At 39.3% G+C, this 19369-nt stretch overlaps 1 protein-coding gene across 1 annotated transcript in view; it reads left to right on the top strand.

Moving 5' to 3' along the window:
* Positions 1 to 9701: 9701 nt before the first annotated feature.
* The window catches only part of AHR (aryl hydrocarbon receptor), a 46810-nt gene continuing 37142 nt past the window's right edge, over positions 9702 to 19369 (top strand). Inside the window, exon 1 of the mRNA XM_052639036.1 lies at positions 9702 to 9766. Coding sequence (XP_052494996.1) covers positions 9702 to 9766 — 65 coding nt within the window. The remainder of the gene's footprint in view (positions 9767 to 19369) is intronic.

Genomic DNA, 19369 nt, shown 5'->3' on the forward strand with positions numbered 1-19369 from the left:
TAATCACAACTTTCATTCCACATGCTTTTTTAAATCAACTTTGGGAACATTTTTTTATATGCACATTTAATGATTGAGGTACAGACACTTCTATACATTAAAATGTCAATTACTAGATAATGTCTATTTAGACATCTCTGTTTAGGTTTATTAATTATACTGTGTTGCAGTTAAAAGAAGGGGTTAAATTCATGGTACTACATAGAAAACCTAGTTCTTGCAAAGTTAGCGTTCAACTCTGAGTTAGTCAAGGAAAAATGAGTCGAAGTTTGCATTTTCAATTTTTCATATGCTTTTTAAATACTGTCAAAACACTCCAGCTGGATTTAGATTGGTATTTTTACTAACGCAGGTGTATGTTTTGGTGGTGGTGGTGGTAGCGGTGCTTTGCTTCAAAGAATCATGCAAAAAAATGACATAAATCTGAGATCACAAAAATCTTAGTTTAAATGAGGAAATATAGAAAGACACAGTATCTAATAAATATTTTTAAAGTCCTATTTCCTGAAGAATTTAGATAAGAATTGTTTACATTATAAAGTAACCAGTTAGCATTTCATTAAATACCAATGTACTCCAAACCAGTTACTGATTTCCATGCTTTTTTTTCTGAAACCCATTTGCTTTATGTTATTATTTATAGACCCAGATAACCAGAATGGATTCAACTAAAGCAGGGATGTAAAGAGTAAGATGTATCCAAAAGCTGGAAATAAATTGAATCCTTATAACCTATTCCCTTCAAGACTCCTTGTCACTATAAAGGCAGATGGCAACTCGATCTAGGTTCAGGCAGGAAAGAAGCTCAACGAAAGTTTAAAGTTTTACAAGGGAAATTCTTTCACCCTGCCTTAGGAGGGAAGGGTGGAGAACCCACTGATACTCAGGACACTCCACCCTCAGCGACATCCCCTTTGATTAATTATGTAACCAGATCTCCTTTATCAGTATCTACTTACCAGTCCAGTAATGGCAAATGTTTCTGATGCTTGCTATAGACTTTGCTTTAGGAAGTTTCTATGAACCCTCATATCATTGCATAGCATTAATGTGAGAAGATTTTACTTGGGGTGCAAGTTAACATTTTTCCCAAAAGATTTTTTTAAAGCAATTAGTTTAGTATACCTCTTACACATATAAATGCTGACTCCTGATGCATTGTACAGTTTTGTGCAAGTCAGGCAGTATAAGCAAAAGAGTGTATAAAGAAGAAATTTCAAATGTACAGTATAAGAACAAATGAAAAATATTTGTAAGGTAATGGAAGCTACTAGCAGTTTAGTATATGTAAGTAGCTAGTGGATACAGCAAAATGAATAATTTGATATTAGCTTAAAGCAGCTAAATTCTCAAAAGGCACGAGTAACTACTGTACACATACATTCTTCAGTCTGTGGATGCTGCAAAATGGGGACATTGGCTTTTAAGTTTGTTCCCAAACCAGAGAAGTGCAGAAATTTCACTGGAGTCTTCTTTCGCTTATCTGCCGTCTGTTTCCTGGAATATCAGGGGCTCGAGCAAATTTAATGTCAGACATGAGTCTTGGCCTGTAAAATATAAAACTTCATAACTTGTTCATAATCAAGTTTTACATTCATAAGAATAAAAGACCCAGCAAGCAAAACGCAAAATCTGAACCTAATACATGTTAATATTTTTACAGATAACATTTTTTCAAAAAATCTTAACATTCCTGACAACAAAGCATTATTCCTAAGTAAATAGAAATAATTTTGATGAATAACAGATTATTCCTACGTATCATTTTCGTTTTCTTATCAGTGTTCAGGTTAGCATTAACCAAAAAGGTGTTACTTTTTTCTTGCTTCTGATTACGACGTTGTGTAGAATATCCAAGCAAGGGAAGAGGGCAGTAAGCGTTTAGAAATAGCCCTTAGATGTTTATATCTGTTCTTTTGTGTTAGAGTCAGGGCAGGCAATTTGTAACCAGATTATTTTTTAAGAAATGAATCAAGTTAGTTCACAGTGAGATAAAATATATTTTTTGACTGGAATAGAGGTCACGAGACCTGAATTCTTGGCTGATTCGCAGGCCACTTATCTTGTTGGCCCTGAGGTTTCTCAGGTTAATGAAAGATTTAGCTATGCCAGAGATTCCCGAATTTTCCCAGTTCATGGCTCTCTTAGTGTCTCAGAAATTTTTTCATGTTATGGAGGCTAAAAGAAATACCTATTAATAACAATTCCATTTATTAAGTAGTTAGGTCTGAACTTATTATGTATATCTGTCATAACTACTTAGTTGCTATTTCACAAAATAATGCACATACATTAAAAAAAAATGTTGTTATATTGTTAACAGTATGTGCACGTTTGTTGGGTACTTTACATCTTTCTGAAAACTTTGAATTGAATAGGAAACCATACCTTCGTTTCCTGTTCCACAGTCGTTTTCCCACGGTTCCTGAGTGTTACAACAGCAGCTTACAAAACTGTCTCCTAAGATGTAATCAAAAGGACTGAGTACAGTTTCACATTAAAGTTCTAAGCTAATTGAAGGTAGTGTCTTGCATACTGTCAAGCTGATGTCACTTTGTTGGCCTTGAAAATTTTAAATATCCCATGAGGGTGCCTCTTTGACTTTGTGTGATGCCCTTGGGGTGCCTCAGTACACAGTTTGTGAAGGATGGGCTATACTCTCTTAAATATTTAATGTAACTAACAATATGTGATCTGAGATGTAGAAACAGAGAATAAGTGAAATAGATCACTCTGAAGCCCTGGGCTAAGAAGCTGCAGGACTAAAGAGAAGGTAAAAATAGTAATAAATGTCTGCATGGGGCACACCTCCCCTCCCCATGTCACCTACAAAACGTTTACCTTTGCCTCACAGTTCGGCTCATACTTCCTAAGGGCAGCCTCCCTTAAGCAAGTCAAATTAACCTATTCAGAGTAGTCATTTCATACCACCTCTCAGAGCAGCAATTATACATACATTTATTTGTATAACTACTTAATGAATTCTTCTCTCTCTAGTTAGAATTAAGTTCTAAGAGGCTAGGAATATGTCTGGTATCAGCACTGTATCCCACAGTCCAGTATATTCTAGGAGCTAAAACCTTGCCAGATGAAATGAATAAGTGCACATACTCTGACAGAATACGGTTAGCATTCAATTATTAATTCTAAAACAGCTGCTTTTTTATAATAGCATTCCTAAAACTTTCTTTTTCTCATAATATTTATCAGTGAAAAGGAACCCATATACATATAGCTACATTGGGAACCTCAGAAACTAATCTCATCTAAACTAAGTAAAAACATAACCTTGCTTTGGATAAGACAGTCAAATATTCATACACTCTTACAGGCAAAATAATTTTACAAGAAAATTTCTTTTTTTTTGCAAAGTGTGGTTTTATTTTATTATTAAATTATTTTTTATTGGAGTATAGTTGATTTACACTGTTGATCTCAGGTGTACAGTAAAGTGAATCATATATATATATATCCACTCTTTTCACATTTTTTTTTTCCATATAGGCCATTACAGCCTATTGAGTAGAGTTCTCTGTCTGATAATGGCTATTCTGAGTGGTTTGATGTGATACCTCATTCTAGTGTTGGTTTGCATTTCTCTAATAATTAGTGGGGATTCCCAGGTGGCGCTAGTGGTAAAGAACCCACCTGCCAGTGCAGGAGACATAAAGATGGGGGTTCAATCCCTGCGTTGGGAAGATCCCCTGGAGGAGGGCATGGCAACCCACCCCCGTATTCTTGCCTGGAGAATCCCATGGACAGAGGAACCTGGTGGGCTACAGTCCATGGGGTTGCAAAGAGTCAGGCACAACTGTAGGGACTTAGCATGCACGCAACACTTAGTGATGCTGACTGCTTTTTCATATGCCTCTTGGCCATCCGCATGTCTTCTTTGGAGAAATGTCTAGATCTTTTGCCCATTTTTTAATGGGGTTGTTTGTTTTTTGATATTGAGCTGCATGCATGATTTGTATACTTGAGTGATTAATCTCTTGTCAGTTGCTTCATTTGCAAATATTTTTTCCCATTCCGTGGGTTGTCTTTTCATTTTTGTTTATGGCTTCATTTGCTGTGCAAAAGCTTTTAAGTCTAGTTAGGTCCCATTTGTTTGTTTTTGTTTTATTTTCATTACTCTTAGAAGATGAATCAAAAATATCTGCTGTGGTTTATGTCAGAGAATGTTCTGCCCGTGTTGTCCTCTAAGAGTTTTATAGTATTTGGTCTTACATTTAGGTCTCTAATCCATTTTGAGTTATTTTTGTGTATGGTATTAGAGAATGTTCTAATTTCATTCTTTTTAAAAAAACTTTATTTTTGGCTGTGCTAGGTGCTTTGTTGCCACACGTGGGCTTTCTCTAGTTTCTGTGAGCAGAGGCTGCTCTCTAGTTGCGTTGAGCGGGCCTCCCAACACAGTGGCTTCTGTTCTGTGGAGCGCAGGCTCTAGACTGGGAGCACAGTAGTTGTGGTGCATGGGCTTAGCTGTCCTGCCTTGGACCGTCTGTGGAACCTTCCCGGACTAGGGGCTGAACCTGTGTCCCCTGCATTGGCAGACGGATTCTTAACCACTGGACCATTAGGGAAGTTCTAATTTCATTCTTTTACATGCAGTTGCCTAGTTTTCCCAGAACCACTTATTGAAGAGATTGTCTTTCCCCATTTGTATATTCTTGCCTGCTTTGTCATAGATATGGTTCCCATAGGTACATGGTGTACCTGACTTTCTATCCTATTCTGTCGATCTATATTTAGCTCTGTGGTAGAAAAAGTTATATTACTTCATAAAAGTTGCTCATATACAAAACTTCAAAATCTTATCAAAGGTCCAGACCACACTTTGAGAAACGTTCTACAGTAGTGATATCAGAAGTAGAAAAGTGATAGTCTCTAGAAAATGGCAGCTTATTTTTTTTAATGATACTCTACTCCAAAGCCTGATTTTACTGACATATTAAGCACAAATTTTAAGGGAAGAGTATGATGTCACTATTGAAATGAATTCTGAAAATCTTATTAATATTCTATTTTCATCCTGGTATAAGAATCAACTACTAAAGTCAAACAGAATCCTAAAGTGAACAGAAAGTAAGGATATAGGTGTAGGACAAAGTAAGATAGTGAACAATTGCATTAAATAACTATAACAACTTAAAAAAAAAAAAGGTGGACTTTTAAAAAAAATAGCAAATTAAGATTGATTCATGGATTTTGTGCATTCAGTATATCTGTTTTCTGAAAAGTGCTTTAAGATATAGTATTGGTAAATTATATTTTGTTATGCATTTCTCACCCTTAAAGTTTTTAGACAAAGAGATTATTTGATTATACATTTTTAGGCAGAATGACTATGGGTAAAAATACAGAGATGGGGAAATAAAAGAGAAGGTAAGATAAAGATGGTTGATCTTGTGCACCTGGAATTGCTAATCCGTAAACAGCAAAGTCCCCTGTATGCACTGTCTTCTTTGGGACCTTGTTTCATCTTTTCCCTTAAACTAAAAGCTAGCCCTCCCCAAAGCTATCATCTCCAAAATAGTATCTGTTTATTTTCTCTCATCACATATCCAAGATATAGAGTTGATGTCCACATAGTGCCCTATTGCCACATCCTGGATCACTTTTACCTTATAGTCTTATAAAATTAAAACAAAACAAAACACATAAACTATCAACCACAAAACACACCTGTACTTTTGTAGGTCATGCTAGAAATCCCTCCTCATCACACCTTCTTTATCTTTCTGATCCAAAATTACCAGCCTATTCTATCTCACCCACCACCCTTCTGTCCCCCAGCTTCTGTAGATTAATCTTTCTTAAACTTTATGTACATTTCAGTTACCTGGGAGATCTTGTTAGATTCAGATTTTGAGTCAGTAAGGACACCCAGAGACTGCATTTCTTATAACCTCATTGTGAACCACTCTAAAGAGTTAGCACTAGAGGAGCTGTTTCTGCTATTGTTTAAACTACAGTAATAATCCTCACTCCCCTCTTCTGCTTTAGTGTTCTTTCCTTCATTATTTTCAGCATCTAATCTTAGAGTTTTTCGTCTTTTTAACATAGTCAATTTCAATCTTTCTCTCATCTCTTTCTCATCTGTTTAAATATCACCCACTTAAAAAAAAAGGAGGGGGCCTAATTTAACCCTTTACTCCCCCTAGCTGCCGTCCTAGGTCTCTGTCACAGACTTTTTTTTTGAAGAATTGTCTGTGTTTGCTGATATCACTTCATCTCCAATTCAGTTCTGTTCCCCTTCCATCTAATTTGTAGGTCCATTAGCCCACCAACAGTGTTCGCTAAAGTCACAAAATTACCCCATGGTAGGAAGCCACAAAGGACATTTTCAGTTCTCGTCTTATTTGAACCTCCCAACAGCATACAGTTCTGTGAACCACTCCAACATTTTTCCACTTTGTCCTCCAACAAGACAGTCTTTTATTCTCCTGCTAACATTCTGGAAACTCTCTTTCAGACAGTTTTACAAGACCATCATCTTCTATGCAGTTACTAGATATTACAAACTAAAGTTCCTTTGAGTCCTGTCTTCCTTTTCTATCATATATCCACACCCGACAGTCCACGTAATCTCTTGTCACTTAAATGCAGATGACTTCTGAATTGATATCTCCAGCTCATACATTTTTGAGTTACAAACCTATATATCCTGTGGGCTACTTGACACACCTTAGATAGCTCAGAGCTACCTCAACTATAAGTGCTGCTGCTACTAAGTCGATTCAGTAGTGTCCAACTCTGTGACCCCATAGACAGCAGCCCACCAGGCTCCCCCGTCCCTGGGATTCTCCAGGCAAGAACACTGGAGTGGGTTGCCATTTCCTTCTCCAATGCATGCATGCATGCTAAGTCACTTCAGTTTTGTCCGACTCTGTGCAACCCCATGGACAGCAGCCCACCAGGCTCCTCTGTCTGCAGGATTCTCTAGGCAAGAATACTGGAGTGGGTAATAGTTTCCCACCATTACCTGCCATCTTCACATAGCCTGATGCATAGTGCAAAAAACTGTTTTTGACACATCTTCCTTCAGTGTCACATATCCATCCATTCCATCTTTTAGGACCTCCTTGAATTCTATGGAACCTATTTGCTTTTTTCCATCTACATTATCACCTCCACCCTGTATCAATAATTACCATCTGTTGGCTGGGCTACTGTAAATGGCTTCCCATGGAATATCATTTCCATTGCATTCTGCTCCTACCTCTTTTACACCCTGAGGATATGGTGATATTTTGAAGAATAAATTTGATCATTCATGCCTCTCTCCCCTGCTCATCTTGCACTTGCTTTAGTCCCTCATACAATTTGCCAGGCTCCTTCCACTAATGGGATGTTGCTTGTACTGTTTCATTGACTTGCAGTGTCTTCCCCTCTTTTCTTCTAAGACTTTATCCGTCAGACCTCAACTCCACCATCATGATTTTGGGAAAGCTACCATTGTCTCAATGACTATGTCAACTTTCTCTACGAGGAGACCATACTTAATCATGTGCTTCTCCATTCCAATATCCCTTGAGAGCATGGTGGTGGTTTAGTCGCTAAGTTGTGTCCGACTCTGTGTGACCCCATGGACTGTGGCCCACCAGGCTCCTCTGTCCATGCGATTTTCCAGGCAAGAATACAGGAGTGAGTTGCCATTTCCTTCTTCAGGGGGTCTTCCCCACCCAGGAGTCAAACCCAGGTCTCCCTCCTTGCAGGAAGATTCTATACCAACTGAGCTAGGAGGGAAGCACACCATATTTGGATAGGAATCTCAAATGATAAAGCATTTGAGTTGGGCATTTTTTGTGTTATTATTGAAGAATAACGTGGCAGAAGATGAATTAGGGATGTTGCAATACACAAAATTTAATAGTATTTGTTGGAATATTTAGATGTAAGTTGTAGAAGAGTTGAAGATATTTCATAGGGTTGATAGGATAATGGTTGAGTATATGACAGTGAGGTTTCAGCTAAAGAAAACAATGTTCAATTTATTGATGTTCTGAATGTGAGGTAACAAACTCACCGGATGGAAATGGCTTGATGACATTTTGAAATGTAGGAATGGACATGGTGCAAGATTTCATCTAGACTTCTTAGTCTGATTGCCCTTCTCCTGACAAGCAAAACACACTCCTGTGTTTACTTTTCTGGGTAAAGGCACAGGAGGAGTCAGAAATGTTGGAGGTACTTGAGATTGCTCTCTCTTGTCTATGTCCTTATTATCTGCTCTTTCTCCCCTCCATCCCACTGTCACTTCCCTGGACTTTCACCTGGACTACTTCAACAACTCTAACTACTCTCTGCATCCAGTCTTTTTCTCCTGTAATCCAGCTTGCACTGTCATTGAAAACTTCCAAAACACTAGAATGTCTCTTGCCTGCTGTGGATCCTTCAAAGGTTTCCACTGACTGCAGAATAAAATGTGGACTCGATCAGGCTTTATGATTTGACCCTAGATTCCTGGATTGCACTTCCAGCTTCTCTCTCTCCAGCTATTCCAGACTGCTTATTCGCAAATGCCTCCTGCTGCCTGCCTTCCCACCTTCCTGAAATCTGACTGTAGTTTAACAGCTATTCTGACTGGGGAAAAGATACTATACTGTCTTGTACGGAGACAAAAATCAAACTCAAAACAAAAAGACAAGAAAAATGCCTAGCCTTCAAGTTCAACTCAGATGTGGCCTCCTGAAGCCTTCTCCTCTAGGAAGATTCATAGTTCGACAGGTTATCTGCCAGCTCACTGTAATGCTTAGCCAAAAGTTAGCTGACTCACTGTCTCTTGCAAAGGTGAATTTAAGCTCACTACTTGGCATTTCTTTCCTTGAGGTTGTCTGATTACAAAGACTTTGGCTACACATAATTTGTCGTCACATGTCTTTATGGACTGGAAATGTGTCCACAGATTCCTCCCCTTGACCTCAAGAAGATGGCTACTGGAGAGGGTGGGGGTCATTACGCCTTACGTCATCACGTGCCGGGAGGGTGGGGCCCTCAAGGGAAATATAGTGAAGGGCGGGGCCAAGTAGGATGGGGCGGGGCTACGAGGGGCGGGGCGGGGCTGGAGAGGGGTCGGGGGCGCTTCTGCTATTCAGCCGGTGCAAGCAGCAGCGGGAGGCATCGCAGGGCGAGTCCACTTGACGCTAGGTTCTGAAAGCGTGACTGGGACCACCGGCTCAGACCAGAGGTAGCCGCATAGCCGAGCGGAAGCTGGTGGCACCCGTAGCGGCGGCCGGAGTCCGAGCTCCGCAGGCGGGAAGCACCCGGGATCGGGGAAATCCCGGGAGCAGCGCAGCGCGGCGGCGCCTCCCTCACCCAAGGGGCCGCAGCGACGGTCACGGGGCGCGCCGCCACAGCGAGCGACCCAGGCCGGGATTTCAAACAGACAGCCCAGGCTCCTCCTCCATTCGCGCCGCCTCACCTGCGGGCAGCGCGGCGCCGCCTCAGCTGGTACAGACGGCACCTGCGCCTCCAGCCTCCCCGGTCTCCGCCCCTCGCCCCCCGGCGCCAGGCCCGGGCCGCGCACCTGGACGTGCCGGGCTGCAGAAGCCCTGCGGCTCCTGGGGTGCTGTGTCTCCGCCATCGCCCCGGGAGGGCGCAGGTGGAGCAGCCGCGGTTAAGTGGAACCCCGTCCCAGTTGCCGCCGGGTCCGGGGGACAGGGCCGTCCGCGCCCGGGAGGAGCCGCAGCCAGCCAGGCACCATGAACAGCAGCAGCGCTAACATCACCTACGCCAGTCGTAAGCGGCGGAAGCCGGTGCAGAAAACGTGAGTCTCCGGAGCCTGTCCTCTGTGCGGTGGGGAGGTGGGCGCTCAGGCGCGGGACACTGCCGCCCCCCGCCCCCAAATCCCCGAGGCCGGGGGATTAGGTCCCTTCCCTGTGCACTCTGTGGAATCGAAATCTGGAGGCCGGTCGAGAACCCCAGGCCTTGGATTTTTCCGTGATTAATGATTGCATTTTAAAAATTGTGCCCCCCGTTCTCTGCCCCCCCCAACCCCTTCTCCAGAGCACCCTTTCACACCTCCAGCCATTTGCAGCGCTGTTCACTGTGCTGTGGTCCTAATTTGTTGACAGCTCTCCTCTGCCCTGTGGGGCTGGTGGATTAGTTAACCTAAGCCCGTCTTGAAATCCCCTTTCACATTTAATATCCTCCTCTGTTAGGTTAGAGGACGGTCACCATTCTTACTCCTGGTAGGGCGAGATGCTTTAAATAGCTAAACACGTGCTGTGTGCAAGAAAGGGGCTGAGTGCCTCTGAAGGTATTTTTTGGTTCCCTGAAACTGGCCTTCTGTTATACTCTTATTTACTTATTTGGCAGTAATTTTTGTAGCGCTCAGCGTGAACATATCAATAAAATGTACAGAGGTGATAGCAGCTTTGAGTGAGTGTAGTAGCCAGGATACAGTAGAAGATTTGTATTTTAAGTCATCTTTTGGGGGAGATTTATCACTTTGGAAGTGGTTTTAGGGTCTGCAAATGATTTGGAGATGGAATTATTGAAACAGACATTTTCATTCTTAGCATCATTCTCTTAATTCCCTTTTCCCTCTACTTCAAAGTTTGGTCAATTCTGATAAAGTACAAACTTAGGTTTGTTTGTTTTGGTGGGATATTTATGTGATTATGGCAAATACTTTAATTTTTTTCAGAAAAAAAAAAAGAAAAATCCATGCTTAACACAGATTTACTTTTGCGAGTTGGCAATGTTCATGTGTTTATTCCTAATTATTATCCTTGAGTTATTTTACTTCACATTTTTCAAACTTTCATAAACAATTTTAAGAACACTTTAAACGGTTACTCAGAACAAATCAGAAGTGTGCATGTGGCTTAAGACTAAATTTAGGTCACTAATCCAAACCAGAAAAATAGCAGTTTAAAATTAATATTAAAGACCAGTTTAAAGGTTTCAGTATTCTGGGGTTTTAATTTCCTTTTAGAATTTCAGTGATTGCAGTCCTTCAGATTTAGACTTGGCATCAACAGAGGATATTCATCTATAAATAGACTGATTAAAATTTGGAAGACTTATCCTGCAGCGTGTTGACATTAGGAATACTGTCAAGTCAGCAGTTTTTGTCTTGGCAATTCTGTTGACATTGGTTTACAATACTTGGGTTTTATAGAATGGTTTCTTATAAAAAATGTGCTTGTCTAATTTGACTTGGTCCTTGATGGTTATTTAAAATTGAAAGGCATCACAGACACCTCTGTGTATTTTAGTTAATACAACAGTACACTTGACATAATGTATAATATATATATGTATATCATAGGTTTTATTTGTATAGTTAGAAAACCTGAGAATTTGTAAGTTATTGCATTTCAGGAAGTATGTTACACAGGACCTAGGTGACTTCAATGAAATGCTTTAATTTTTGTATTCATTTTAAAGTTTAACATTTGGGGCTTCTTGTTAACATTTTATTAAAGATTTTCCCTTTTAATATATTATTGCACATTTTCTTTTTTTTAAGGATGTACCTTTTATTATTAGCAATTAAATATGCTTTCTAAGACTTTAATATATTTGTGTTTAATATCTCCTATAATACAACCAAAGTATTTCCACATTCACCCTTATTTTATTTAGTTAGTAGAGATGTTTATCAGATCTTTACTGAGCATCATGCATGGCTTCTAATCCTACGAACGCCTTAAAATGTCACTGCTGCATAAGAAAAGCCTAGTGCTGACATTTACAGAATGACGGGAAGTTGTTCATAAATTGTTTTTAACTGAATGAAAAATGATGAACTTAAAATGCAGTTAGAGTCCATTTTAAGAATGGAGCCATAAACCCAGTATTTTAATGTTTTTTAAGTTAAATTACTAGTTTATAACTAATAGACACTCTAATATGTTGGTATATTGTCTGAAAAATTCATCTTGTTTGAGCTGAAAATGATATTAAGATCTGTTTAACTTTGACCTTGTGAGCCTCTGTATTTTACTTAGAAGAAAATACGTTGTAACATAATCATAGAACTATTAATAAAATGACCATTAAATACAGAATTCTATAAAATTTTGGAATCAAATGGGTGACATCATTTTAACCTGAAAATCTCCCTGTCTTCGATGGTATTTATTAAACAAGATAAACTCCCCCTAGTGGTGAAGTCCAACATTCAAAGTTATCATTATTGATAGTACAAAATGATTTTAAACGTGTTCAGTTTAATCCTACTAAAGTATCTTGTGCATAGTAGACACTCAATAAATGTTTCCTTTCTTTTTAGGGTAATGAAGGGTAGAAAATTAAAGGACCTGAAGCAGCCCTGAATCCAATCTATGTTCCTAAAGAGATTTTCAAAGATATCTTAGGAATAGGTTCTACTCTGTTTCCTTAAATGTTCCTTAAAATAACCCTGCTCCAAAAAAAAAAAAACAACCAAAACCTTAAATTAAGAAAAAGCAATCTTTTTACTTAAACCCTCCTCTTCTTTTATCAATATTTTTCTTTGGTGGTGAAGGACCTGTTATTCATTTCTTTAATTACTTTGCATCATGAAGATGGATGAAAAACACAGTACTGAATTGGAGTCTGAATTCCCCCCCACCAATGAAAATAACTTTGGATGTGTTTTTGTAGTTTTTAAGCTTTATTAATACATAAAAAGTTTTAGTGGTACTTCAGTTTACCATTTCTGCAGAAAATTAGTGCTGAATGTTGGCAAATAATAGGTGTTGATTAAATAAAATCTACACCTGAAAATGATACCAACAGTAGTGATGATCAAACCAGCTATCATGAAGTGTCAGAATTAGAAATAACTCTCAGCCTTTAGGTGACCCTTTAACTTTGGTAACACACTAATAACAGTAATAGAAAAGCAGTGTCTTCCTTGCTGTGTTTACGAAATTGCTATTCATTCTATCTAAACTAAATGAATCTCAGTTGTATTGATGCCTACTTAGTTGAATAAAATTTTGCAATGTTTTCTTGAAAATGTTAGTTATAAGTGTACTATGATACAATTACCTAAGTAGCTTTTAAAAAAAAGTCTTTTTAGTTATATACTTATTTCTCCACTGTTGTTTTTCATTCAAGTAGTTTCCTTCAGATAGTTTACACATAGTGGCTGTAGAGGCTCTTAGATGTTGGAACTATGAAATAAATGAATGAAAGTGATTAGCTATAGGTAACCTGTTAAAGGAGAAGGAAATGGCAATCCACTCCTGTATTCTTGCCTAGAGAATCCTGTGGACAGAGGAGCTTGGTGGGCTGCTGTGCATAGGGTCACACAGAGTTGGACGTGACTGAAGCGACTTAGCATGCATTGGAGAAGGAAATGGCAACCCACTCCAGTGTTCTTGCCTGGAGAATCCCAGGGACAGAGGAGCCTGGTGGGCTGCCGTGTAGGGGGTCGCACAGAGTCGGACATGACTGAAGTGACTTAGTAGCAGCAGCAGCAGCAGCAGCAGCAGCAGCAATCTATTCAAAATAAATGATGAAAAGAGGAAACAGTGAGATATAGGTTGAAAAACACTAGTTCTAAACTAAAAGGTGCAGTCTGGTTTCCTTGCTTTTGTTGATCCGAGCAAGTGATTGATCAATAAGGCAGGGCAGTCCACACCTACACTGCCACTCTCACAACTAAAATTAGCAGGAGAAAAGTGTTTTATAATCTGTAAAGGCTGCTAATGATAGAGATGAAACAGAAACTCTTAAATTTCATTCGTAAATACTTTTAGCCTACACTGTCACAGAATGACCATTTCTCCTGTGAAACAGTAAGAGGCAGTCTACGAATATGTTCTCAATTGTGGGTGATGACATGTGGTACTCCACTAGTGAAAAACTTAACATAGTACGTGCTTATTGATGCACATAATTAAGACAGTTGCTTAGAAGTTAATACCATCAGATCTTTGACACCAGTACCTTTCTATTTCTATGCTTCTTTTAAAATTGATTTTTTTTTTGCATACTGGTTTAATGTAACAAAAAACTACTCTTTGTTAGTGTTTACTGTGACACAGGCATGCACAGTGCTCTGCAGACATCATTTTATTTCATTTTTATAGTAGTACTATGAAAAGGTTTTATTATTATTTCAGTTTCCTCTATAGGAACCTAAGGTTCAGATTCAGAGTTGTTAGGTAGTAAATGAAAGGCTGAGTTGGAATATCAGATTCTAGATCTTTTGGCTCCAAAGCTTGTGTTTGTTCCAACTTCACAATATTGTCCAGGTGAATATGTTCAGTGATGTGTATGGTACACCCATATATGGAGATTTCCTTATAATGCTCAATGTTTTTTCTCGAATAGTGTTCTGAAATAAATTATTCAACATTGCCCCTACCTGATGGTATGCTTGTTTCACTCCATATGTACTTTCACGCCCTGCCTTCTTGGTTCCTTTCCTTCTATTTTCATTGAGCTACTACCAGCCTCACCTCCTGCAAAACATTGTTTTCAGTGGCAGCAGAGTAGTCCCTTCTGCTAATGTTCTGTAATTTATTTTGAGGCAGAAATTTTTTCTTTCTAATCTTTCAATACTTCAAGTAGTACTTCAAAGAATATCCTTGAGTTTTGTGAATTTCTGTATGAAGTTTTAGTTCATTCCTTTGGGAAAAATTCCTATAAGTGGAAATTTAGGGTACAAAAGTATGATGTAATTTTAAGGTTGAGCCAGATATTATGCTCTGAAACATACCGTCAGATTACCAAAAAAGTTATATTCCTATTGGTGGTCTGTAGGGGAGCCTATATCCTTGCATTTTTGCTTTGCAAATATTCATTGTCAACTTCATAGGCAAAAAAGATGGGGTGGGCAGTTGAACTTCTATGTTGAGATTGTATGTGTGGAATAATAGTATGTTTGCAGATTTTTCTATTAGAGATGTCCTTTACATACTAGTTTTCTTTGTCTTATGTTTTTCAGTTCGCTCTTTTACCTTATTTTTAATGAAATACTGTTTTGAAAAGTATTCATTTTAAACAACATATGTACATTAAGAAGTAAAAAATACATGTATAATGTTAAGTTTGGCATACTAAGCATTATCTGATGATCTTTTATTGTGATAGTTATGGTTATCAATGCTATTTAATCTGTTCTTCATCCTCCCAATATAAGTTTTATCACAATTTTGGATTCAATTCACTTGCAGTGTTTCATTATTTTTTAAACCGTATATATTGTATACTGCTGAGTTAAGTGATACACTCTGATTACATTTCCTTTCTGTTCTCCATTGTCATCGATTTCATTGTTTACCTATTTTTCATCTTCCTATTGTTTATATCTGTGTTTACATCTGGGTTTAGCTATGTCTTTGCTTTATCCAAGACAGATTTTGTGTTTCTGTCTCTGATTTCCTTGTTTGGCATGGTTTTCTGGAAGAGAAGGATAGTTGCAGAAAGCCATGTACTCAGCCATCATGGAACTGGAAGCGATTTACGTATCTCTTAAGACCTGATTGAGAAGCCACATCTCCATGAAACCTTCCCCCTTTATTCTACCTATAGCTGAATCTTACCTTCCTTAATTCTCCAACATAACTTTTAAGGCACCTACATTATTGAGCAATACATTATGTTTGATTTTTGCCATGTTACAGAGTGCATCTTCTCCTAGTAAGAAAGAAAAGCTCTGAAAAGATAGGTGTCTTTTCTTTGTCTTTGTAGCAACTAGAGCCTCCTAGTACCATGCACATAGTAGATATCTGAGACTATTTATTAATTTAACAATTGCCCACCACTTAAAATTTTTCATGTTTTAGTGCTTTGCATATGGTAGATGTATTCTATATGGGTTCCAAGGAAAAGACTTAGAAAAAAGTGCATATTCAAAACAGAAGAGGCTAAAGGGATCATCCTTACATTTTTTTTTTTTTTTCTTTTAGGATTTTGGAAGTAACAGTGGTTTCCAGGGCGTATTTCATGTTCTGGCTTTCATTGTGAAAGTCTTGTGCTAAAGATTACATGCTGTTTGTACCTTATCACTGCTCCTTGAGCATAGCAGAAGCAGGAAAGGGAAGAAGCCATCATTGCCACAGAGTGGGATCAGGAGAGTAACGGAGAAACTAAGACTCCGTACAAGGAACTGCCAGTCAGAATGCTCAGAAGTTTTTGTAGACCTTTTTTGCCTCACATAGGGAAGTAGATACCCAGCTGTATTGAGCTTAATGTGAAATCTGACTTTATTCATGTCATAGATTGCCCTCTCCAGTATCACATTAGGCATATAATTTATGATGGTAGATATTCCACATTTAGAGATAAATAAGTATGCACTGAAGCCATAGGGAGGAAATGAAGAATGAATGTGTTTGGAGCTGGGCTTAATGGGATATGGTAGACAGATTTATCGAGAAATACTTCAATATCCTAGCTATTGGAATGAGAGTCATACCGTTGTAGATGCAGAGAAGGGGTGCTCAGAGTTCTGAAAAACATGAACTTGAGGACATTCAGGTACAGAGACTGGAAATAAACAAGTTATTGGTAAGTAGCTTGAAGCAGTGAGAGTAGATTAAATCATCCACAGGAAAAAGCTGATAGAGCAGACTCAGTCCTGTGATAGGTAATCTCCGTTAGAAAATGTCACCTAAATCTCATAGGATTACTGAAACAGTCTTTGCATGTCATTTTGAGGTTTTATGGTAAATGTCACATAAAAATATGAACATCTACGATTACAGTACTTTATGGTTAAACTGGGTCCTTATGTTTTTTAACTGTGTTTCAAATACTGAGCACAAATTATGAGCCTAAGAGACAGTTTAGCTCGGGATGTTAAAAAGGCTTTACAAGGAGCATGCTAGCTGGCATTGGACATACCATTGGGCCTTTTACACCAGTACTTACGGCACGCACGGCTTCTAAAGCAAAGCATGGCATGCAGTCAGCTGAAGGCTTGCTTTCACAACAGTTTTGGTTTACAGGTTGGGACAAGATTTTTGTGGTTAAGGCTTAAAAAAAAATAATAAATTGACTCCTTTACATGATCAGCATCTACCGTCTCTCAGAAGATGTCTGAATTCAAAATATCTCAAATCCAATCTTTTGGAGACATTTATTTCTATTTCAAATGTTAGCCTTTTGTTTAAATAGATGGTTGGCAGTATGTTTTGGCATAGGTTTGAAGAGAATACAGAAGTAATACTTGCATAACTCAAGTCAAGTGTGATTGATGTAGAATTACTCTCTCTTTTTACTGTTTGGTGCATCTTAAATAGGCCTGGACAAGGGTGAAGTATTTTCACAAAATAGTTGTGACTATTTCTCACAAAATCAGTGAAAAGGTTTGTCAGGTCTATTCCTTCAGCTTTAACAATAGTGGATCTGAAATGCCAAGTCCAGTACTTCTCAGCCCTGGCTTTCCTTAGTAACTTTGTGCATCTGACTTTGTTCTGTGACCTGCAAAATATTCTACCCTAATTCTTTTCCTGTCTGCCTTATTGATTCTTCTCTGTCCTCTTTTTGCCCACTGCCTTTCCTCAACTTTATACCTAAATGTTGACATCACTGAGGTCTATCCTTGAGTACCTTCTCTCTGTTTGGCATACCTTCCATTAGAAAATGTAGTTGTTATCCCGAGCTCCAAATCCCAGTCATTTGTGACCTCTCCTCACCAATTTTTTTTTTTTTTTTCCTGTTACTCCCTGTACCTAGGAAGTCAGCAAGTCAGTCTGGTTGAGTGACCATTTGAGTCTGGCTACATATGAGCTTTGTGGTGGATTCAAAGTGCTGTTAAAAAATCTCAAGCCAGGCCATCCTTACTACCCCACAATCACTCCTTTTGGACAGGCTCCAGTCGTTTCCTTTCTGGACTCTTCTGATCAGCAGCCATCAATTGAGAGTCCTCTTTGTGTTGAGTACTATGCTGAACATTGGAGATACAAAATGATGAAGTTAACATCGTAACAAGAGTAACACATAAGTATATGCAATATAGGTTGCATAGCACTTAGGAAACTTGATCTTCTGCTAAATATTCCAGTACGTGCATAATAATACATTAGTACTGTGGACAGTTTGCAGTGCGTAAAGAAATAGTTTCTGCTAGTGCAGGCCTGACTTCTGCAAAGAGCCAGTACTAGACAGGCAGCAATATCACGTGTAGAAGCACCGCTGAACCTCTTTCTCCGACTGTTCTGTTACTTCTTTCTGTGTCTTAGCAGCTTGTCTTGCTTCATTGTTTGTGTTACTGTCTTCTCCCCAGTGTTTTATAATCATTACTGGAAAGCTCCCAAGAGCACACAACTGGATTTTATTTTCAGTTGTGGGAAATGCTATCAGCCCAGAATACTCCCTCGTGGAATGGCTATCGAAGGCACTCGCATAAGATGCACACAGTGCCTAGTCGGATGGGAGGAATCATAGGAGTGGGTCGGGGAAGACAGCAAACATGATCTAATTGAGCGGCACTTTGAAGCTGCTGTGACAGAGCACAGGGATACTGGGGAGTAACGTGTATGAGAGCATGAGTACGTATGGGTGACTTGCGTCCTGTCTTTGCTCTGGAGAATAACAGGCAAGGAAGGTTTTGCCTGGGGCATCAGAGACCAGAGGAAGAGTTCGGGGCCATAGAGAGATCAAGAGAGGGTTTCGTTTGTTAGGTCAAGGAACGTGGGCTGTGCAGAGCTGCTGAGCGGTTTGGATCAGAGGAGTGACAGATTTATGTTTGAGAAAAGAGGACTGGCTGTACTGTGGTCTGCTGTCATCCCATCCCCTCCGTCACCAGAGTTAGGGCAGCCCAAGACTGGTCATGTAAACCCCAGCTGAGAGCTGAAGCTGACTTCCCGATACCAAGGGCCAACTTCATACCATTTCTGTGGGGAAACCTGCTGTCTCCTCTTTCAAGAATTTTTTCATCAGATGCCCACATGGCTCACTCCTTCACTATATCCTTGTCTGTGCTAAACCATCGCATCAAGAGACCTTCCTTGCAGATCAAAACCAGCACCACATCACTCCTTGCTTCCTTATCTTGCTTTATTTTTCTTCTCAACACTCACCAGCCTGGAAAGTTATATGCTTATTTGTTTCTTTCTTCATTTGTGTTATTTCTGGATCCTCCCATCGGAATGTAAGCTTCGGGAGAACAGGGGCTTTCGTCTGTTTTGTTCACAGCTCAGTGTTGTGGGTGTGGCACGTGGTGGGTGGTCAATATTGTTGAAGGGAGTTGGCCCTAACCCGCTTCCCTGTCTCTCTCTTGCACCCTGAGCTTCTCAGATAGTTCCTCTCACTGTTTACCATTTCTCACTTGTGCCGCCTGCTGAAATCCTGTTCACCTTTCAAGGTTCAGCTCATATACCCCCTTTTGTATAAAAATCTTTTTTCAAGCAGTTGCTCACTGTCCTCAGCCCCTGTAACACTCTCTCAGTGTAAAGGAGAAGAATGTTTTCTGGGACTG

This window comes from Budorcas taxicolor, chromosome 4, assembly GCF_023091745.1.
Source record: "Budorcas taxicolor isolate Tak-1 chromosome 4, Takin1.1, whole genome shotgun sequence".
In the NCBI taxonomy this organism is placed as follows: Eukaryota; Metazoa; Chordata; class Mammalia; order Artiodactyla; family Bovidae; genus Budorcas; species Budorcas taxicolor.